This window comes from Hippopotamus amphibius, chromosome 6 (assembly GCF_030028045.1).
Source record: "Hippopotamus amphibius kiboko isolate mHipAmp2 chromosome 6, mHipAmp2.hap2, whole genome shotgun sequence".
NCBI classification, from domain to species: Eukaryota; Metazoa; Chordata; class Mammalia; order Artiodactyla; family Hippopotamidae; genus Hippopotamus; species Hippopotamus amphibius.
In genome coordinates, this window is record NC_080191.1 from 51,537,060 (window position 1) to 51,560,938 (window position 23,879).

Consider the following 23,879-nt stretch of genomic DNA (forward strand, 5'->3'; position numbering starts at 1 on the left):
CACCTAGTAGTTGGTTGAATTAGATACAAACTCATATTTGGGTCCAATTCCAAATCAAGACTTGAAGACATAAATACAAATTATAACAAATTTATACAACAAGAAATGCCAAGGAATTAAATCTTTCCCCCCTCCCCCACTACCCCTCTCCCCTTCCTCGTAAAAATGTCTTATAAATTACTCAGGTTATTGTTCTTCTTTCCTATGTTTAGATATATGTTGAATTTGCTTTTTGAAGTGAACTTAAAAGAGGTTGAACTTATTGTGCGTGCCATTCTATATTTATGTCCTAAAAGTGTTCTTCCATTTTCTTGTTTTAATTAATTGGAATATTACCATAGAATTAAAATAAAGAAATAATAGGTTGTTTACCAATTTATTAATAGCTCAGCTGTATAACATTTTACAGTTTATGAAAAAGTCATTTCATTTGTTTATTATTAATAAATAATAACTAACATTTATCAATCCACCCTCTGTGTAAGGTATTATTATGCCAGATGTTTTGCTTATGTCATCTTAAATAATCTTCACAACTATGAAATTGGCATTGTTACCTATCCACATTTTACAGATGAGGTAATTGGAGGTTTAGAGAGGCAAAGTGATTGGCCTAATAAGGTCACACACCAGTAGTTGGTTGAATTAGATACAAACTCATATTTGGTCTGATTCCAAATCCAGTTCTAACCACCATACTTTACATTTACACATTTTACAAACTAGATGTTGAAACTTATTCAAGAAATATTTGCTGTGGACCTACTGTATCTACATACTGGGCTTGATGAATTAGTGTTGTTTCCTATCCTGAAGTTGCTTTTAGTCTAGGGACCTAGATGCTCAGTGTCGTCCACAGAACAGTAGCATCAGCATCTCCTGGGAGCCTGTTAGAAGTGCAAGAATCTGATTTAACAAGATCCCCAGGTGACTGGTGTTTGCATTCAAGACTTATAAGCACTTGATTAAATTTCAGAAAAACTTAATCAGATCAGAGTAGTGGGGCCTAGAGAGGCGTCCACATCATCTGATTCTGAAAGAGTATCTTTAGACTGTACCAGACTGATTTTTCTCCTTCAGATATTGTATAGATATTATTTATCAGTCTATGTACATTGTGCTACCTATGCTATTTGGTGAAAACCTGAATTTTTTCAGAAGTTGAATATTGCATCTTAGAAAACATTTTGAGAAGGGTATAATATCTCCTAGGTTTAAGGGAATTGGATATTAAATACAATAGCAGCCATTTATATGAGATTAACCAACCATGGATTTCATTTGGCTATTGTATTTTAGTTTTCTATTTTTATCTTTTGAGATTGTGTGAAAATGGGATAAGGCTGATTCATATGTTTGACCCATTGTTTTTATTTTTTTTTAAGGATGCTAATTAGATTAATGAAGCTTAGAAATAAAAACTTGGTTTCCCCCCATCCCTCCCCAGTTTGCCTAATGCCTCTTTCCTAACACTGGATTTGTCATTTTTTTAGATGTGGAAGTCATGTACTATGACTGGATTTCTCTTTGTTTACATGGCGCCCTTGTGGACTAGCAGGGTCTGTTCTTTAAATATCTCCTAACAGTCCAAAATTTAACCCAGTATACACATTCATGTATTAACAAACAAATGCTTTTTTGAAATTTCACATAGGAGGCACTATTCTGTTACGCATGCAGTGTCACTAACATAATAGATGTAGTTAAACACCTCCTAACTTTAAATCACTGCCTATAGTTAGGCAATAACTGATTTCGAGGATGGAAAGTGAATTTCAGTAGGTTTTTACATACGCTTTTTTATTATTCTAATCCAAAATAGAAATATCTGTAGTTTACATTTTTGTTTACTTTAGACTGAGCATGACTTTTTTTGTTTTGTATTAAAATGTAAAAAGAGGTGTTAACATATATGAAGAAATGGGTGAGCCAAATATTTTGTGATGTAATCAAATACTTCAGTTTGATTGTAGATATAGGGTGTCCTATATTTGAGAGATTAACTTAAAAAAAGAATGAGCCCAATAGCTGTGAAGACGGGGAGCTGGAAAGATTTTATTATTATATCACATACCCAAACTCAGTCTTACGTCTCTATTGTCCTTACCTTCAATATCTTCTTTCTGAGAAATGACTTTGCTTCTCTTAGAAAAGCCTAACCCTTTCCTGTGAAAAAATAATTAACAGTTAGAATTTAAAAGGCTTCCTTGAAGTGAGAGCTTCAAGTACTCAAAGATATTACAGTCAAGTAAGTACAAATCTAAAAAGTTGAAAATAAGATTTACTTTCCACCCATAACATTATTAATCATCTTAATTATCTTAGCATCTAGACTTAGTAAGAAAAATATTCATTCCTATCTTGAAGAGCAGTTGGTATGAATAAGTATGAATCAAATATTCTTCAGAACTTTAAAAATGCGTTTTATTTTTCAGCAAAAATGTCAAGAAAGTTAAGCTTGCCTACTGACCTAAAGCCTGACTTAGGTAAGTAAAATAAATAAATGAAAATACATAGTACTTAAACTCTCTTTAATGAGAAGACAAGGAAATCAGGAGATTTCAAATGACCACAGACTAGATTTTCATTGAAAATCAAGTTTAAAATGACTAAGATGTTTAAGGATTAATATCTTTTAGGATGCCATCTGTAAAGTATAAAAGATAATTATAAATTTAAGCAGGCGAAAATATATTTCCTCAGCCCTCTCATACTTTATATCTAAGCAAAATTTAGTATAAGATTATAATTTGTGTGATTTTAGATTAGTTTCTGTTAACCTCCTGAAAACTTATTTTGAACTCTATGATTATAAACTTATTTTATGAGAATTTAATATTTTCAAAATAAATGACTAATTTTCTGTATCACAGTGAATCTCTTATCTCAAGAATCATTATACCTTTTTATGATAATAAGTTGGGAGCTATTTCTTCTTCTATAGCACTTGCTGTGCAGTGTATCCATTAGGAAAGCAGAGTGAATATATTCACACATTCCTTTTGCTTTATATCCATCTCCAGAACGGCTCCCTGATATCCCAGGATAGGGACAAATGATGTTTCAATAAAGATAAAAATAAGATTCCATATAGTAAATATAAAGCAGGATTTCTTTTTTAATTTTAGAAATTTCTATTGCCTTTAATTAAATAAGAAGTATGACTGCATATGGATGATTTCATCCATGTTTGTCTTAGAAACAACTAGATATTCTCCTTTGTATACGCTCACCCACCTCATCTTCTCACTGTTAATTCTCTAGATTCCTTGACTATCTTCTTATGCATAATACAGACTTAGGTACTGGTCCATTTCACTTTACTAATTTTGGCATTTCCAAATCATAGCTTTATCTCAGTTATACTAATAGTGAGATATTATGAGTAAGTAGCCATAATATCTTCCACTGTCATCAGTAAAAGTTTCCATTCCTGAACATAGGAAGAACAGTTTAGCAGAACCCTGTAGTAACACTGGTGTTAATAGAACCAGAATAAATTCTAGAATGTAGGATAACATGTTTTGAGAAGAGCATAGTTCCCTTCACTATAAAAATGAAAGATGCAATTTGAACCCAAGTGTGTGAGGCTAACTTTATGCATTTTTTTCCCAACGAGAGGATCCATAGTTTTCATCAGACTCTCAAAGAGGCCCCTGATACCAGTAACACTGAATACTACTACTTAAAATGGTCGTATGTCTATTAGTATCTAAAAATCTGAGAAAACACATGTAGAAGTATTTTTAAAATTAGTAAAAATATGATCTCAATTATTTTTTAAAAGAATATTCACACTTAGGAATTACTTAAGTAATTTAATCAAAGTGTGTGCTCCATGCTTTCATTCAGTTTCTCTGTTACTTGTGTGCCTGTTTATTTCAATGCCCTAAGCTAATTATAACTTCTATTAATATATACATTGAAACAATGCCCGTGTTGCCTAAATAATTTCCCCTTAAGTGATTGTGCTACTGAACTACTTTTTGGTAGAGATTCTTGGCTGACAATTCTTTTACATTGACCAGAGAGTCAATGGGGAAAAACAACTATTGATATTATCCATAGGCTCAAACTGCCAATTGTTGCTGAAGTAGCTGAGCTGTTGGACTTTCCTTCAGCTGTGGAAGCTTCTGTGAACAGAATTCACTTCTGCTTATAGGGAAATTATGCAGCATTGTACTTTCACCATAGCTTCACCCTAGATTCTATGGCCCACAACTCAGGAACCATGAGCAATATTGTTAAGACTGCTGATGTCACTTTTCAAGTGTCAAGAACAGGAGGCAGAATATCAAACTGTTATGTGTCTTGATGTGAATAATTTTTTTGTCCTAATGTTTACCCTGACCAAATTCACCTCTTGGCATTATGTTTTGGTTGGCGGAGATATAGAATTTGCATGAGGCTCTACATGGCAGGAGAGTGTGATATATACAAGTGGAATGTTCGAGGCATCCAGAGAATAACAGGAAAGCAATGATTTTATGACATGGTTGTATCAGCTAGAGCTGGATGGAAGCATTGATGACAATTTTCTTCTGCCAGAAAGACCACATTCAAGTCCTTTTTTTTTTAATCTAATGACTGAACTTTAATGCACAACAATAACTGAAACCCTCCAGTCATATGGTGTTGGTGATATGACTAATCTCATGTTTATATGGAGTTGCCTAACAGAATGTTTTAGACTTGAACATGGGCACAAATCCAAACTCTCCCATTAACTAGCTTTCTCAGTCATTTAACCTGTCTGAGCCTCTACATTATTGTTTGTTAAATTGTGATAATACTTTTTGAGGTTATTATGTAGATTCAATAAAATGACAGATGTAAAGTTTATGATGGTGTGTGGCACATCGTAGGCCCTGCTTAGTGGTAGCTATTTCACTTCTGCTCTTATTACTAGAGTGAAAATGAAAATTTCTATTCCATTTGTTTAGCTTGCCCAATTTCTAAAATTTAAGCCACAAAGACCCACAACATCTAACTTAATAGCAGTCAGTGGTAGTTATAATTCATGAACTGCTAAAGATTCTAACTTGTTTTCAAACACTTCTACACAGATAAAATAAGCAACCTAATTCTCTAAGTTCAGTTCATTTTCCCACATTGATCTAGCCATAGGAGTTTCTTTGGTAATCTAATTTCTATAGAGAAGTCATATAATAAAAATGCAGTTGTAGTTTATGAATTGTATATAGTTAAATTAGTCTATTAAATTAAAATAATCTTTGCTTCGCCTTTGAATTAACATTTTAAGTGTAGATTGTTGTGAATCACCTATTATAATTTTAATAGATAACAGTAAAAGTTTTTATACAGCTTAATTTATGTTGAAATTTATAATGTCAAATTTTCTTTGTATCAGTGTTTCATTTTTATCACTAGGTGAATATGTCTGTTCATCTTGTATGCGTATGTTTTATTAAAGTAACAAATATTTTTATTATTGGAAAGTAAATTTAAAATTTCTGTTATTTTACTAAAATTGGAAACATGAAGAGTTAACATTTGGAATCAATATCATATTACAAACTCATCCAGTAGTGAGCTATTGCTTATAAAAAGTTGTTTTATGTACATTAAGTAGTTCTTTTCTACTGTGTCATAATCTGTAACAGAAAGCACAATCGCAGGCAAAAGAAAAGCATTTTTAGAAACTATAGTTAGAAATAACCCATGCTGTTGTCGTAACTAGTGGCTTTATTGTTTTCAGAGGCTAACTATAATCAAAATTCTGTGGTATACAGTTATTATTTGGGAGATTATTTTTTTAACCTGTAAATCTAAATTTGATTACAAGAAGCTTTTGGTGGGGGGGTGGTAAGTGGGATTCAGTTATACCTTTTTTATTCAGTAAAATACAACTTATAAGACTTGAACGTGTTTTTCATTTTTCACAACATTATGAAGTCATTTCTTTCACAACAGCATTGGAAACATGATTTGAGGAATGACTTAGAAGATGTGAGCAGTAGAAGCTACTGGAAATTTTAATATATCCCAGTGGTGTAGCAGAAACACATTGCTTTAGATACTTTGAACTGTAGGTCTGTCTTCAGCAAGTATCTATTGAATACTTTCCTATGCAAGGCACTATGCTAAATTCTGCAGGGCATCAAAAGGACAGAGCCCTTGTTCTCAAGAAATATACAGTCACATTAGAACAAGGCCTAAGACAAATGAGAAATAACTACAGAGCAAATGTACTATTAGTGCCATGGGGGCGATCAAAAGCTATCAAGATTCAAAGGAGAAGAACTATATTTGGTTTTAGGAATCAGGATAAACTTCATGAGGATGACAGTACCTGAGACGGAGAATAATACATCATCTAGATAGGTAGAGAAAAGACAAGGGCACCAATCAGAAGGAAAATCACAAGCAAAAAAGTAGGTAAGTGCCAGGTTGTCTGGAGAACATTGAATGGCTTGGCTTATTCCCTACAGCGAACTGAAGCAGGGCAGCACTGGCAGATAGGGCCAGGAAGGTCGGTTGGAGATATTTTGTGGAGAGTCTGAAAAACCTGAGTACGAATATAAGAGGAACTGTTACGGATCTTTAAGATAGAGGTGATAGAATTAAAACTGTACCTTGTAAAATTTGAGTTGTGATATAACAATGGCAGAGTGGGGGAGATCTCTTGGGAATTGTAGTCTAGATGAACAGTGATGAAGGACTGAACATAGGGTAATAGAAATTGATTGGTAATGGAAAGAAGGAAACAGAAACATTAGAATAACATAGGACTTGGCATCCCATCAGAGACACATAGGTAAAGTGAAAGGGAGGAACCAAAACTGCGACTCATTTCAAGTGTTGTTGCCTAAGAGAACAGGGGTGTCATTAATATAAATAGTGCCATTAGAAGAATTTAGAGCCTTGGGGAAATGATGTGTTTTGATTTTGCATAATGAGACATAGCAGGAAAAAAAATTCTGTAAGCAGTTGGAAATGCATTGCAAGAAAAAAGAGGCCAGGGCTTGAAACAGACTTGTGATTGGCCACAGAGAAGAAGGTAGCTGAAGACAAGAGAGGGTTTATTAGTATAATTTATAAGTATCCCTGTCATTACAGACAGACCCGGTTAAAGGGAATATACCTGGCATCAAGTCAAGTATGAGCCAGATACCAGTTGTACAGTTTAATGAAAAATGCCTTAGATGAATGTTGATTACAGTTAAAATCGCATTTAAGAAAAATAAAAGCTATGGATTATGGATTAAGGCTTTCATATGGGCAGATTTGAAGAAAAATTGTCCATCATACAATACATTCGAAGGTAGAATCTTATAAATGCATTTTTTTAGCTTTAAAAAATTGAAAATACCCACTTTCCTGGTTCTACCTAATCATGAATTATATTACCAAAGGAAGAAACAGCACTGTGAGAAAAGGTAGTAAGGGCTAAGGTTGGAAAAGCAGCCAGGATACCAACAGAGAGCTGCACCAAAACCACAGCGATCATACATCCACAAATTCAGCTGGGATGCCCCCAGCTCAGTTCTGCGAAGTGTGGATTTGTCCCTCTGTGTTTTAAATAGGAGCAAAGGAAAAAATTGTTAGCATCAAAGTAAATTGTTTTTCCTTTCAGTTAAAAGAATATTAAAATTAATTATGCTCTAGATTTTGTCTTTTTGCAGATTAACTATTTGACAAAATTTATACCAAACAAAAAACATGATATTTTATAACTTGAACAAGCTCACAACATTTTAAATCATTTCAGATATAAAAGATAATTCCTTCAGCCGATCACGGAGTTCAAGTGTAACCAGCATTGATAAAGAAACGCGAGAAGCAATCTCTGCTCTTCATTTCTGTGAAACTTTTACTCGAAAGGCAGATTCAGCCCCTTCCCGGTGTTTGTGGGTTGGTACTACATTGGGAACAGTGCTTGTCATTGCACTGAATCTTCCCCCAGGAGGAGAGCAAAGACTTCTTCAGCCAGTAATTGTGTCTCCAAGTGGTATGTATTGCTCTGGTGCTGTTCTTCTACTGAAGTACTAGAAGCCTTTGCTTTTCATTTTTGAATCCATCTAAGAATTCTAAATGGGGGTAGTTACAGTCTTAGGTTTTTAATTGAAGGAATACATGAAATAAGATTCCAGAATATCATTTACTTATACAGCCACTCAGGTTTTGCATTTTTTTAATCCTAGGATCATGTCTGAAATGATTACTACACAAGAAAATGAAAAACGAAAAACAAAAAACAGACTGTTGTTCTATTGCATTCTAGAATACCTCGAAATAGAATGCTCTGTAAGCAAAAGGATGGTACATATTTGGGGAGAAAATATTAAAGTATATTTTTAAACATTATACACTTGGCTATTTTTAATGTCTAAGTGTGAAGCCTTCAAATACGTTATTTTTCTTTGAAGAATTAGAAAACCTGATTTAATAAAAAATTTTAAGAAAAAATTTAGTCTTCCTGTACTGAAAATGAGATTGAATTTTTATCAAATGTATGTAGAATCTGATACATTTCAAAATAACTGAGAATTCTGGTTTCCATTACAAATCTGTGCTGATCTAGATAGGAAAAAAAAATGGTTTTGCTCATTAGTGTGTTTCTTGTTTACATAGCAGATTTTAACAATACTTGGAATTTAGAATTAAAATGTAATTATGATTTCTAGTTCTACCATTCCTGAGCTACGATTACATTAAAGGAACAGTTTGATTATTCATTCAGCTCAATATTTTAGTATGTACTGCATGCCTAGTTGTTAGAAAAAGTTACATAATGATGATATTCTTACTGATTTCATTTCTTATTAGTAAACAAGTATATGTATTGGAAAAAAACTAGAAAGATGAAAGTCAAAATGTTGATAGTAATTATCACTGAAAAGTGGGATTGTGGGTAATTTTTATTCTTTTTACTGATTTGTAGTTTCTAAATTTTATACAACAAACAATTTGTGATGAAGAAAATGTTTTCAATAAATAAAAATGAGAGAAGGATTAAATATCAATAACCTACTATAACTACATTAAAAATATTTGATTTTTCCAATTTGCAGTAAAATCAAATTAGCTGTAAATCTACTTTGATATAAAGTAATTTTCATGTGTAAGAAAGAACCTTTAGGTTTCTTTCCAATGTTGCAATCTTTAAGGTTTATTTTTAATAAGATGCCTATTTTAAAATATAAGAATGGCATTTATATCAAGTTATCCGTTTTGGAACTATGAAGAGAAGAGAGGTGTTTTCCAAGCAGATGGGTTTCCATGCCTAAGAGCCTGAAATGGCCTATTTTGTCCCCAACTGTTTTTTGGTTTTTTTTTCTCTCTTTCAAGAGGAGAACTCAACAGTTACTACTGCCCCGCTGGAAAACATACTATAATCCTGCCAACTATAGGACAAGCATATATTTAAATATTATCTTGGTACATTTTTAGAAAATCCACATACTAGGATACTATATCTCATATATGTTCATATGGACTATAAACTGTTCCCAAATTAGCAAACCATTGAAAATAAATTGTCTGCTTGCCAAACCTGAACAATAGACTAATGCCAGACTTAGCAAATAAACTGCAGGATGCCCAATTAAATTTGAACTTCAGATAATACATTTTTTAATATAAATATGTCCCATCTTTCTATTTTGAAAGATAATGCAGTATTTGGGACACACTTATACTAAAAAAGTATTGATTGTGTATCTGAAATTCAGATTTAACTGGGCATTCTTTATTTTATCTGGCCATCCTGCAACAGACAAAGTATGTAAATGTGAAGAGGAAAGGAAACAATATTTTGTCTTCTAAGAAAAGTTTTGACAGAACATTGGGATCTCTTCCTCTGAGAAACAAAAGAATATAATCTATAGATAATTTTTTGCAAACTATAAAATATAAGTATAAAGTAATAAAATATGAAAAAATCTTCTAAAATAAGAATTGAAATGCTAAATCAGTTCTATACCTCCATTCTTTGCCTTCCAAATCCTTAATATTAATGGTATCATTTAGCTTACTTAGAAATGAACATACATCATATTTACCTTTTTAAGGTATGGAGGAAAGGGAGTCCCATTAATTAAGGTAAATCAAGAAATATAACTACTAAATTAAGACTATAAGTTGATTAAAACAATGCCTTGTGTGTATTTGACATTTATTGGTAAATAGTTTAGAAGGAAATTATAACTTTTATTTATTTATTTATTTATTTATTTATTTATTTTTGGCTGCATTGGGTCTTCATTGCCACACACAGGCTTTCTCTAGTTGCGGCGAGCGGGGGCTACTCTTCATTGCGGTGCACAGGCTTTTCATTGTGGTGGGTTCTCTTGTTGTGGAGCACAGGCTCTAGGCACACAGGCTTCAGTAGTTGTGGCACTTGGGCTCAGTAGTTGTGGCTTGCAGGCTCTGGAGCACAGCCTCAGTAGTTGGGGTGCACGGGCTTAGTTGCTCTGTGGCATGTGGGATCTTCCCTGACCAGGGATCAAACCCATGGCCCCTGCACTGGCAGGTGGATTCCTAACCAGTGCACCATCAAGGGAAAAATTGTAATTTTTTGAAGTAGTGTTTAGAAATGTGTGGAAACTGTTTTTCTCATTGACCCTGTAAGATCAGTTCTGTCCATTAAAAAAACAGTGTGAGCCACATATAGTATTTTAAATTTTATAGTAACCATGTTAAAAAGTAAAACACAAGTGAAATTAATTTAGTAACATATTTCATTTAGCCCAGTCTATCCAAAATACTATCACTTTAGCATGTATCAGTATTTTTATGTTATTGAGGTGTTTTGTTATAATTTTTTTTTTTTTTGGTACTGAGCCTTCAAATCTAGCATGTATTTCACTTTTACAACGTGCCACAATTTGGACCAGCCACAGTTCAAATGGCTAGTGGCTGCCATATTGGACCGTGCAGCTCTATATGCCATCTACTTACTCTCACACTCAATGGTAGTACACTTGCCAAGTATGAGACTTAGTTCCAGACATCCCAGCATTTATCTTTTTGGTAGCAATTTTAGTAGCACTGATTATTTGGTAGCATTTATTGGTATCTTTTCCCAGATTCAAATATCACGGTTGAAATTTGAATCCTGTCAGCGAGCCGGTGTACAATTTCAGTTCAGTATACATTCCGCATATTTTTGAGTGTCTAGTATGTGTCAGAGTTGGAATAAACATATTTATTGTGTGGATTAAAATATTTTTTGTTTACTAAAATTACAATTTTAGGTACTATATTGAGGTTAAAAGGGGCGATCCTGAGAATGGCATTCCTGGATTCCACAGGCTGCCTAGTGCCACCTGCATATGAATCCTGGAAAGAACACAATGTTCCTGAAGAAAAGGATGAAAAGGAGAAATTGAAAAAACGAAGACCTGTCTCTGTATCTCCCTCCTCTTCTCAGGAAATTAGTGAAAACCAGTATGCCGTGATATGTTCTGAAAAGCAGGCCAAAGTAATCTCACTGCCAACTCAGAACTGTGCTTATAAGCAAAACATTACGGAGACCTCATTTGTGCTTCGTGGAGATATTGTGTCACTGAGTAACAGTATCTGCCTTGCCTGCTTCTGTGCCAACGGACATATTATGACTTTTAGGTAAGAGTTAGATTTTTTTTTTAAACACAAATATAGCATTTCTTCCCTCAACACATAATATTGCAGAATGATATTCAGTTTGAAAGAAAGGCTTTTTATTTGTTTACAGTCTTATACACTGAGAATTTCTTTTCATTCAGTTAATTGTGAATAAGTATGTGAGGAAAAGGAATCAGTTTATCTCCCACTCAGGTACACTAAATCCTGAGGTTTATAAGTTCCATATAGTATTACCTCATATAGTATTTGTTCAAGACTAAAACCTACTGTCTATTAACAAGTTTTTAATTCTTTCCTCAAGTTTGCCAAGTTTAAGGCCTCTGTTGGATGTGTATTACTTGCCCCTTACCAACATGCGGATAGCCAGAACATTCTGCTTCACCAACAATGGACAAGCATTGTATCTTGTTTCGCCTACAGAGATCCAGAGACTCACCTACAGTCAAGAGACCTGTGAAAATCTTCAGGTAAGTGATGAAAATATTACTATAATTTCTTCAGAGGTGAAGTATTTTCTGAGGCCTCTTATATTGTCCATCCCTTATACTCAGGAGTGTACAAATGAGCCCACGTGAGAAAATTCAGAGCCTTTCTTGAGTGTTTGAGAGCACATGTTTTGAAACTGGTGATAAAGTGTCTTCATCAGACTGCTGTTGTAAGAGGGACTCCATCTCATTGATCTATATTTTTTCTCTCTAGTTATGTCAAAGAAATACAAAATACCGTGTACATTTTATACCCACTCTCCACAGAGAATAAAAATCTATTATACAGAAACAAAAAAATTCTTTTTAAAGACTTATGTTAATGTGAAAATATCTATTTTAGGGCAAATTGTGTCATTCCTTCTCATGTACTCTGTATTCACAAGGATATATACGCCTTATAAGAAAAAATAAGATTTGATAGTTTTCCTCTGAATATTTTTGTTGACCTATTTGTGAGAGATTGCAAATTCTTTAAATACAAATTATATCTTTTTTTAAATATTAAGTGCTTTATTTGCTTGCATATATATTAGAAATGATCAGTTTAGCTTCAACTTTTAAAATAAAAGTGCTCTTAAAATATTGGAGCTAAAATATTAATTGATATTTAGAGGAAACCATTATCTAAGGGAACTTCATAGGGAAAATTTTGGCAATTAATTAACCCTGTTTTACTGGTTTATAAATTTGAATTTGTGGCTTATATTTGGAACATGAGCTTTAGAGTTAAGAAGACTGAATTTAAGTCCTAGCCTTGCTAATTACCCAATTATGTGACCTCAGACAAGTTACTGTGTCTGAGCTTCATTATCTTTAAAATGAGGATAAAAATATCAAACGTCATAGGGTCTGATGTAAATTAAAGGAGACAATACACATAAAGCGCTTATTATTAGCACAGCGCTTAGTACAGAATATGTGTTCAGTGTCAGATGTTAGTAGTATTATTTCAGTAAGCTAGACCATACTAGAAGCATACTCTTAATGATATTATGAATCTTGAGAGTGAAACAGAATTACGTACCTTATATATTAAATTCCCATTTGCATTTGGGTGGACGTGTTTTTTCAAAGATTCCTAAGTTTCTGAATTAAAATTATGCTTTATATAGGAAAGGTAAAATTTTCCCTTAGTGTTTCCTTTCACTAGTAAAATGTTACTATATTAAGAAATAATATGGACAATTGAATATATTCTTAATTCATTTCAACCTGAAATATGGTCTTAGAATCAATTTATTCTATCCTTTGATCAGTGTCTTATTGTTTTAGTGAAAATCAATAGCAGCTACAGCATACTTTACCTATTTATGTTTAAATGAACTGGTCACTTAATAGTACACTCAGTTTATCTTGATAACTGCCTGCCATGTGCCTTCATGGTATGATAACTGAAAAATGAACTCTGTTCAAGGAGTATGTGATATAATGTTTCTGTAGGCAATATTGGCATTTTATTTACCTCTTTATTTTCAGTGCCTAAAAATAATGCCATGGTAAAAATCTGTTGACTAACGAATACCACGAACTCTGTGAACACTATTCACTGGTTTCTAGAGTACCCTGTTACATTGTGCATTCGTTTAACTTTAACCAAAACAAATTAAGAAGATGTTTATAAACATTAATGGCGTTTTTAGCCAAGATGGAATTAACCCTCCTGCTTAAAACAACAAAGCATACAAAATCATGAAATAACAGTTTTCAAGATCCTAGATATCAGGCAGTGAAAGAAAGTAATCCCTGAAAGACAGGAAACAAAAGAGGTGCCGCAGCATTAATGCCTTGATAGAGTTTCCAGGACATTTCAGTGAGAGCTATACAGAGAGAGAACACTAGAGATCTACAGAGGGAGGACTCAGTAGAGTTCTGTTCAGCAGATGCATGTGGATAAACTCTCTGGCCAGGGAAAGAAGCATCTGAAAGGAACAGAGGATTAGAGGGAAAGGTGCCTTTTCCCAACAGCCAGATGGAAAAAGCTTATAATTCATGAGTATTTTAGTTTCCTAAGACTGCTGTAACAAATCACCACAAATTTGGTGTCCAAAAGCAATATAAATTTATTCTCTAAAACTTCTGAAAACAAGAGGTCTGAAATAAGTTTCACTAAGCCAAAATCAAGGTGTTGGCCAAATTATTCTCCCTCCAGAGGCTCTAGAGGAGAATCTGTTCCTTGGCTCTTCCATCTTCTTGTAGCTTCCACGCCTAGAGCCCATGCTGCACAGCAAAAGGAGTCACCACACTGAAAAGCCCACACACTACAACAAAGAGTAGCCCCTGTTCGCTGCAACTAGGAAGCTGGTGCGCAGCAACGAAGACCCAACATAGCCAAAATAAAAAATAATTTATTTAAAAAAAAATCGTAATGTCTGGCATCCAGTCAGATGACCAAGCATGCAGAAAGACAGAGAAGCATGACCCATAATGAGAAGAATAATCAATCAATAGAAACCGAGGACTTCCTAGGTGGCGCAGTGGTTAAGAATCCACCTGCTAATGCAGGGGACACGGGTTCTATCCGTGCTGCAGGAAGATCCCACATGCCACGGAGCAACTAAGCCCACGCGCCACAACTGTTGAGCCTGCGCTTTAGAGCCGGTGCACCACAACTATTGAGCCTGCACTTTAGAGCCCGTGAGCCACAACTACTGAGCCCATGTGCTGCTACTGAAGCCCACGTGCCTAGAGCCCATGCTCCGCAACAAGAGAAGCCACGGCAGTGAGGAGCCGGTGCACCACAATGAAGAGTAGCCCCCACTCACCGCAACTAAAAGAAAGCCCACGCACAGCAAAAAAAAGACCCAACACAGCCAATAAAATAAATAAATAAATAAGTTTATTTAAAAAAAAAAAAACCACAAACCGAGCCTTAACTGACACAGACATTGAAATTAGCATAGAAAGATGTTAAAGCAATTGTAACTGCTTTTTTTATATGTTTAAAAATTTAAGTAGGAGCATAGAAGATACAAAGACCAAAATTGAACTTCTGGAGATGAAAGTCTACAGTGTTAGAGATGAAAAGTATACTGGATGGAATTAACAACAGATTAGACATTACAGAAGGTTAGGTAACTTGAAAGCATAGCAATATGAAAAAAAAAAACTGAGTGTTTATACTTGGAAAATTTGTAGCACTGAAACACCTATATTAGAAAAGAAGTTCTCATCAAATCAGTGACTTCAGCTTCCATCTTAAGAAACTGAAAAAGAAGAGCAAATTAAACCCAAAGTAAACAGAAGAAAGAAAATAATAAATATACAAGTGGAAATCAATGAAATAGAAAACAGGGAAACAATAGAGAAACATCAATGAAGCCAAAAGCTTGACCTCTAAAACCAGTACAATTTGATATCCAGCCAGACTGATTATGAAGAAAGAAGTTAGAAATTTACCAATGTCAAGAGTGAGAGAAGTGACTACTATAGATTCTACAGATGTTAAAATGGATAAGAAGGAATATTAACAACTTTATGCCAATAAATTCAGAAACTTGGAAGAAATGGTCACATTCCTTGTGAGACACATATTACCAAAGCTCACTCAAGAAAAAATAGATAACTCGAAGAGTACTATGGGGAAATTGAAGTTAGAAAACTTGGACAAAGAAAAGTCCAGACCCAGGTGGTTTCATTGGTGAATCCTATCCACATTTCAGGAAGGAATAGTACCAGTTCTATACAAAACTATTCCAAAAATTAAAATGGGGAAATGCTTCCCAACTTTTTAATGGTAAGTTCATAGAATATGGTACTTAACCAGACAAAGATTTTAAAGTAAAGAAAATTATGTGTAGACCAATATACTTCACAAATACAGATGTTAAAATTCTAAAAAAATTTTTAGCAAATTGAACCCAACAGTGTATGAGAAGGATAATTCTGGTCATGATAATTCATCATGAGCAAGTTGGATTTATCCCAGGAACACAGAGTTGACTTCACATTTGTAAATCAATCAATGGAATTCACCATATTAGTAAACTAAAAGAATAGGAAGCAGGTGACAAAATCCAGCATCCATTCCTGATTAAAGAAAAGTCAAGCAAGGAATAAATGGGAACTTAAAGGGCATCTAGGAAAAATCTACACCTAATGTAATATTCACTGTTGAGATACTGAATTATTTTTCCTTAAAATCGGGAGCTAGAAAGGAATGTTCACGCTTAACACTTCTGTTCAATGTTGTATTTAGGGTTCTAGCCAGTGCATTCAAGCAAGAAAAAGAAAAGTCATCTCAATTGGAAAGGAAAAAATAAACCTGCTATTATTCACAGGTGACATGATCATCTAGTAGGAAATCTAATGAAATCTACTTCTAAAAACTACTAGAATTTGACAAGGATGCAGGGTATGAGATCAATATGGGGAAAAATTTATTTCTTTACTAGCAATGGACATTTGGAAATAGAAATTTTGAAAACACCACCTATAATAGCATCAAAAAATATGAAATACTTCAGGATAAATCTGACAAAAAATATGAACGACTTAACACTGAAGTCCACAAAATATTAAAAGAAACTTTTAATAACCTGAATAAATTGAAATATGTTCTTGGGTCACAAAACTCAGTATTAAGATATTGATTCTCCCAAAACTGATCTATAGATTCAAGGCAATACGAAACAAAATCCGAGTGAGATTTTTCTTTGATAGAAATTGAAAAGTTTACTCTCAAATTCATGGAAATGTATGGGAGTAGTCAGAATAGCAGAAAAACTGAAAAAGAATAAAGTTGAAGGGCTAACACTACCTGATTTTAAGAACTATTATAAAGCTACAGTGATCGAAAGAGCATGATATTGTCATCAGATTAGATAAATAAATCAATGGAACAGAGTAGAGAGTCTAGAAATGAACCCATACATACCTGGACAATGATTACTTTTTTATTGATATATAATTGATGTATAATATTACATGTTACAAGTGTACAATATAGTGATTCACAATTTTTAAAGGTTATACTCCACTTGTAAGTTATTATAAAATATTGGCTATATTCTCTGTGTTGTACAATATATCCTTTTAGCTTATTTTATACATTATAGTTTGTACCTCTTATCCCCTGTCCCTGTGTTGCCCCACTCTCCTTCCCTCTCCCCACTGGTAACCACTAGTTTGTTCTCTGTATCTGTGAGTCTGCTTTTTTGTTATATTCACTAGTATGTTATATTTTTTTAGATCCCACATGTAAGTGATATCATACAGTATTTGTCTTTGCCTGACTTATTTCACTTAGTATGATGCCCTCCAGGTCCATCCATGTTGCTGCAAATAGCAAAATTCCATTCTTTTTTTATGACTGAGTAGTATTCCAGTGTGTGTGTGTGTGTGTGTGTTACATCTTCTTTATCCATCCACCTGTTGATAGACACTGAGGTTGCTTCCATATCTTGGCAATTGTAAATAATGCTGCTGTGAACATTGGGGTACATATATCTTCTCACATTAGTGTTTTTGTTTTTCTCAGATATATACCCAGGAATGGAATTACTGGGTCATATGATAGTTCTATTTTTAGTTTTTTGAGAAACCTCCATACAGTTTTCCACCATGGCCACACCAATTTACATTTCCACCAACATTCCCAGTGTACAAGGGCTCCCTTTTCTCCGCATGGGCAACTGATTTTGACAAAGACACAAAGACAATGCAACGGAGAGTGAATTGCCTTCTCAACAAATTATGCCAGAAAATTGGATATTACAATGCAAAAAAAAGAAAAAGAGCTTTGATCCATGCCTCACACTATACAAAAATTGATGGATCAGAATGGATCATAGACCTACATGTAAATCCTAAAACTATAACACTTCTAGAAGGAACCTAAGAAAAGATCTTTGTTAACTTGAGTTGGGCAAAGATTTCTTAGTTACGACACCATAAAAGAATGAATTGATAACTTCAACATCAACAAAATTTAAAACTTCTGCTCTTCAAAAGACACTTCGAAAATAAAAAGACAACCCACAGACTGGAAGAAAATCTTGGCAATGTATCTGGTAAAGAGTTTGTATCCAGAATATGTAAAGGACTCTTGAAGCTCAGGGAAGGGAGGGAATACAGGGATATGTGTATAAAAACAGATGATTGAACTTGGTGTACCCCCAAAAAATAATAAATAAAAGAAAAAAAAAGAAAAAAAAAAGAAGATAGACAACTCAGTAAAGTCATGGACAAAATATTTGGACAAATGCTTCACCATGAAGAGATGCTTGATACCATTAGTCATTAGAGAACCGCAAAGTAAAACCACAATGAGATATTGTTAAACACTTACTAGAAAGGCTGAAATTAAAAAGAATACCATGCCAAGTTTTGACAAGGAAATAGAGAATCTAAAACTCTAATACACAGCTGATAGGAATTGGGAGAAAAAAATCAGTACAACCACTTTGGAAAACAGCTTAGCAGTTTCTTAAAAAGTCAACTATCTGTGAACCAAAGACCTAGTCATTCTACTCCTAGTTTTTTAACTCAAGAGAGAAGTAAATTTATATTCATAGCTATTTTATTTATACTAGCCAAAAACTTGAAATTACCCAAGTGCCCGTCAACAGATGAGTGCATAATCAAATTATAGTATAGCCATACAGTAGAATACAACTTATCAATAAAAAGGAATGAAATGTTGATAATATTCGGTATCATGGATGACTCTCAAAACAGTCATGCTGGGTGAAATAAGTCAAGCAAAGGAGTGTGTATACTGTATGATTCTATTTATATAAAACTAAAGAAAATGCAAATTAATCTGTGATGAGAGAAAGCAGATTGGCAATTACTTAAAGATAGGGGATTGAGAAGAGGGGTGAGAGAAGGTTTTATAAAGAGACACAAGGACATGCAAGTGACGGATATTCACTTTCTTGATGGTGGTCATGATTTTACAGACGTGTATGTCAAAACTTGCAAATTTTTACACTTTAAGTATATGCAGTTTATTTTATGTCAGTTGCCTCAATAAAACTATTTTTAAAAATTAATGGATTTCAGAACTTTTTATTAGCATTAAGGTGCAGTTAGTGAAAAGTATATGGTTTATGGATTGAAATACTTAAATTTCTTTCTACAGCATTATTCTAACCATATCTTAAGTGAAAACACAAGGAAAATTTATAAGTTGTCTTTTCAAATTGATGACTTATCTGTGAAACTTAAATAAAACCATAATCATAAAGAGGTAGAACATACCAATTAATTCAGCTTAAACAATTAAGTTAATAACTGTTCTAAGCACCTCAAGATTGTAACTTATGAACAAAACTCCAGGGACTCACTGTAAAAAATTGATGACAGTTGAACTGCTTAGGTTCTGTTAAATATATTATGCAGCAATACTGAAATTTATTACTGTGCTTATCTTGGAAAATATTTATTTATGTAGTCTCAATATTCTTATAATAGAGTGTCCTTAGTTATTAAAATCAGTGATTATTTGATGTAATAAAAAGAGTTTAGTTATTATAATAATACTGCTGAGAATACTGGTGTTTTCATTTTCTTCGGTTATATTCCCAGGAATGGAATTGTTGGATCATAAGGTAGTTCTGTTTTTAGTTTTTTGAAGACCCTCCTTACTGTTTTCCATAGTGGCTGCACCAATTCACATTCCCACCGATAGTGCACTAGGGTTTCCTTTCCTCCACACCTTACCAATATTCGTTATTTGTAGACTTTTTGATAATAGCCATTCTGACAGTAGCCAAGATATGGAAGCAGCCTAAGTGTCCCATCAACAGATGAATGTATAAAGAAGATTTGATAGATATAAATATAGATGTAGATATACACACACACATACATATGCATGCAGTGGAGTACTACTCAACCATAAAAAGAATGAAATTTTGCCAGTTACAACAACACTTACGGACCTGGAGGGTATTGTGCTTAGTGAAATAAGTCAGACAGAGAAAGACATACTGTACATTATCATTTATGTGTGGAATCTAAAAAATAAAACAAACGAATGAATGTAGCAAAACAGAAGCAGACTCACAAGTAGGGAAAATAAATTAGTGGTTACCAGTAGGGAAAGGGAAGGAGGAAGGGGCAATATAGGGGTAGGGGAGTAAGAGATACAAACAACTGTGTATAAAATAAATAAGCTATAAGGATTTATTGTACAGCACAGGGAATATAGCCCATATTTTATAATAACTTTAAATGAAGTTTAATCTATACAAATATTGAATCACTCTGTTGTACACCTGAAACTAATATAATATTGTAAGTCAACTGTACTTCAATTTAAGACAAAAGAGTAGTAATAAAGCACATACATTGACTCATTCATGAAAATAGTCCTGTATTTTACCACTTAAGCTTATTAATACAAATGAGAAATTTAAATCCAGTTGTGTAATATCAGACGAGTATAATTGTTTCTGTACTTTCATATTTTAGAGTAGTTTAAAAGTTCCAGACATTGTTTCAGAGATATGGTTTACTATTACTAGATGTAGAGAGATATCACAGAAAGTACAAATCTATTTCTATTTCACCAACATTTATTAGTCATTAAAGTTAATTGTTCTAAAGAGTAAATTTATCATAATTAAAATTCTTATTTAAATACAAGTGAAAAAAATACCTATAGATAATATTTTATATTGTTGCAATATATACATTTTTAACATCAATGTTTCTCCCCATATCCTAATACTAACTGCAGACAATGCAGACTCTAAGAAATACCTAATTTTAAATTTCCTTTAAAGATATCTGTTCACAGTTTTAATCTAATGATAAATGCCTTGTGTATTTTCTAATCTGTTTCATCTCTTTGGAGATGGAGATTTTTCTATTTAATGTATACATCACTGAGATTTTTCTATTTAGTGTATACATCACTGAGATTTTTCTATTTAGTGTATACATCACTGAGATTTTTCTATTTAGTGTATACATCACTGAGTGTCTAATCTTGGCATTTTATGTTATCTTTAATTTATTAAAGATCATCTTCATGATCTTTAATCCTGATAACATTCCTGTGAGGTAAGTATTATCATCACTTCTTTATAAAGTTAAGGAAACCAGTTCTCCAAGAGACTGATTTGCCTAAGATTCCTCTCCAAGTTAAAGGCATAGGTGAGAATCAAGCCCAGGTCCATGTGGTTCCAAAGTTTATACTCATCCCAGTACACTATAGTGAGTCTTGATTTATAACTATAATCTCTGGATTTTTAAATTTCTTACCTTACATTTGTAAAATTACAAGCTCATTAAACACCAAATAAATTAAGAGCTGTACACTGTATTTCTAAAGTGAGGTAAATTTTAAAAAGCATACTTTTATGCTGTGACTCTATATATATGTGGCATATTACTCTTTTGATTTACCATAAAAGACACGCAAATGGTAGCTATTTGCTGTTTGTTGTATCAGTTAAAATATATCAATAGATGTAGTTTAAATTAGTATAGTATAAGAAAGATGGGCAATATGCCTAAAATCACTGTCGTTATATAGGCTAATATAAATTTGAATTACCTAATAGGTATTAGTATATTCCGTGGTGGGTTTTAGCAAGTTTGATTTATTGACTTCAGGAAGTTTTTCATTCTAGTTTTACTCCACTTTATGGAAATCCAGAGGAAAGAGAATTAAAATGTAAAGCCTTCGATCCACTCAACATTATAAATGTAACTGTGTTGTATATTGTTAATATCTCCTTTCACTTATAATCTGGTTGGAGAAACAACATTAATATGGATATATCTGGGAATTCCCTGGTAGTCCAGCACTCTCACTGCTGAGGGCCCAGGTTCAATCCCTCATCGGGGAACTAAGATCCTACAAGTTGCGCACGGCCAAATATATATAGATATAGATATGCATATACATATACGTATATCTAAATGTAAAATCTTTGGACATCCTTTATTAACTTTCTTAGCCCAGCCATAAGGAAGAAACTCTAAAAAATACATACTTTATCTCCAACTATAATAATGTAATATCAGAATACAACAGAACTACCTGGAACTAGTCGTGTATTGTCCTTTGTATCATAGCTACTTCTCTTTAATGGGCAGAAATGCAGTCCCAAAGCCTCACTATACTTTTATTTTGCTTCTAAAGCTTCCCAAAGCTGCCTTGTAAATAATATTGCTACCATCCTTCTTTTATAGAAACTCCTCTTCCCTCTTTATGTCTCATGTACAAAGTCAGTAAGATGTCAGCAATTTCTCTTGTCTCCTGACTTAGTTTTACCATTTCTGTGCTCTGAAGAATTTTGACAAAAATTTCAGAAAAATCTGACAATATGAAAAGAAGCCTTTCCATCTCCCTGCCAGATTTCTGAAATTCCAGGTTTATGTTGGCATAATTCTCTTCCCAGCATATGTTTATGAAAAAAGAAGTATGTGTGTCTTTCTATACTAATTTTCTGACTCAGCTATTTTGGATAATTCCAAGACTGTGTATCATCATTACACTAGACTTTTCAACTTGCTGATAGATTTTCTTCTTTCTAATGTAAGAAGACCTAGTTATTAACCCAGTTACCAATTCTTGCTAATAAGAGTTATGTCAACACTTTGTCATAAAGATTGGAATCTCCTTACAGTTGAAGCAGGAATATCATCTTTGCTTAAAATGTGAAGAAAGTAATCTAGCCAAAGTAGCAAACAGCAAGTTATTCTTAGTCAAGTTAGTCTTAATAACTTACTGTTTGACCAAGTCAGAATGTTCTAGATCTGATTATTTGAAATATACTCATCGTTTGTGAACCTCAACAGGTAATGTTATAAGTTTAAGAGTTTACAGTGATGGTTTTGTGAATTATAGTTTAGTGTCCCTGAAACTTTAACAATTACAATTTGTTCTGATTTTTAAAGGAAATGTTGGGTGAACTCTTCACTCCTGTAGAAACACCTGAAGCACCAAACAGGGGATTCTTTAAAGGCTTGTTTGGAGGTGGTGCACAGTCTCTTGATAGAGAAGAACTATGTAAGTTGATTTATTTAATTTGGATAATATATTTATAAAACAGAAACATTCAAGCCATATAAATTTTACTTAACGTGTATAAATTGTGTTCGCCTTCTTCCTCTCTGTCACAAAAATTGATAGACCCATGTTTTAGCAAAATACATAAAATTATATTCTGCCATATTCTAACTCAAATCAGGGGGATATTTTACTCAGGAAACCAAAATCAGAATGGCTTCAAGTGGCTAAAAAGGAATATTCACAGCTTTAAATGAATAATTTAAAAAATATTTTTTAATTTTCATTAAATACGATCTTCATTAGTTGATGACCTTAACGTTGAAAGTTTTAACTTAAACATTACAAATGTTTATCTTACAAAACCTCCAAAACTACTCTCATTGCACTTAGAAGGTTATTTAAAATATAAAATCTGGTTCATCTACTACCTTCCATAGAATTGACACAAATTGGAAATTTATCCTTGATTGAACTAATGAATCAATGACTGTCTGAGCTTTCTCTCAAATAGGAGCTATTAGCTATCCTTGAATTTTTTTTCTTTTATTCTTTCTTTTTTGCTAGAACATTTTAGAAATTACCTTTTCTGTTTGGTTGACTAGAAAAACTGTAAGGTTAAATACCCTCAAGTAAGAGTGTAGTGCAATTTCACTTTTAAAAACTTACCCAAGTGATTGGTCAGTCATCTGGGTAATGAGGATTGCTCAGTTTTAATTATTTGAAAGATAAAGACTGTTCTTTAAGTCACAGGGGACTGATAATTTAGAATAACATTCTTACCAAGATTAATTGATAAAGTTATACAAAATTCAAAAATATATACATTTTTTTAA

At 33.2% G+C, this 23,879-nt stretch overlaps 1 protein-coding gene across 6 annotated transcripts in view; it reads left to right on the forward strand.

Annotated features, from left to right (window-relative positions):
• Positions 1-23,879, forward strand: part of STXBP5 (syntaxin binding protein 5) — a 177,540-nt gene that overhangs the window by 144,287 nt on the left and 9,374 nt on the right. For 5 of the 6 annotated variants that reach the window (XM_057738146.1, XM_057738148.1, XM_057738149.1 and 2 more), the window contains 5 exons: positions 2,436-2,486; positions 7,733-7,972; positions 11,220-11,589; positions 11,891-12,056; positions 22,932-23,043. In XM_057738146.1, the coding sequence (XP_057594129.1) occupies positions 2,436-2,486; positions 7,733-7,972; positions 11,220-11,589; positions 11,891-12,056; positions 22,932-23,043 (939 nt within the window). The remainder of the gene's footprint in view (positions 1-2,435; positions 2,487-7,732; positions 7,973-11,219; positions 11,590-11,890; positions 12,057-22,931; positions 23,044-23,879) is intronic. The other variant, XM_057738151.1, reaches the window with a different exon arrangement.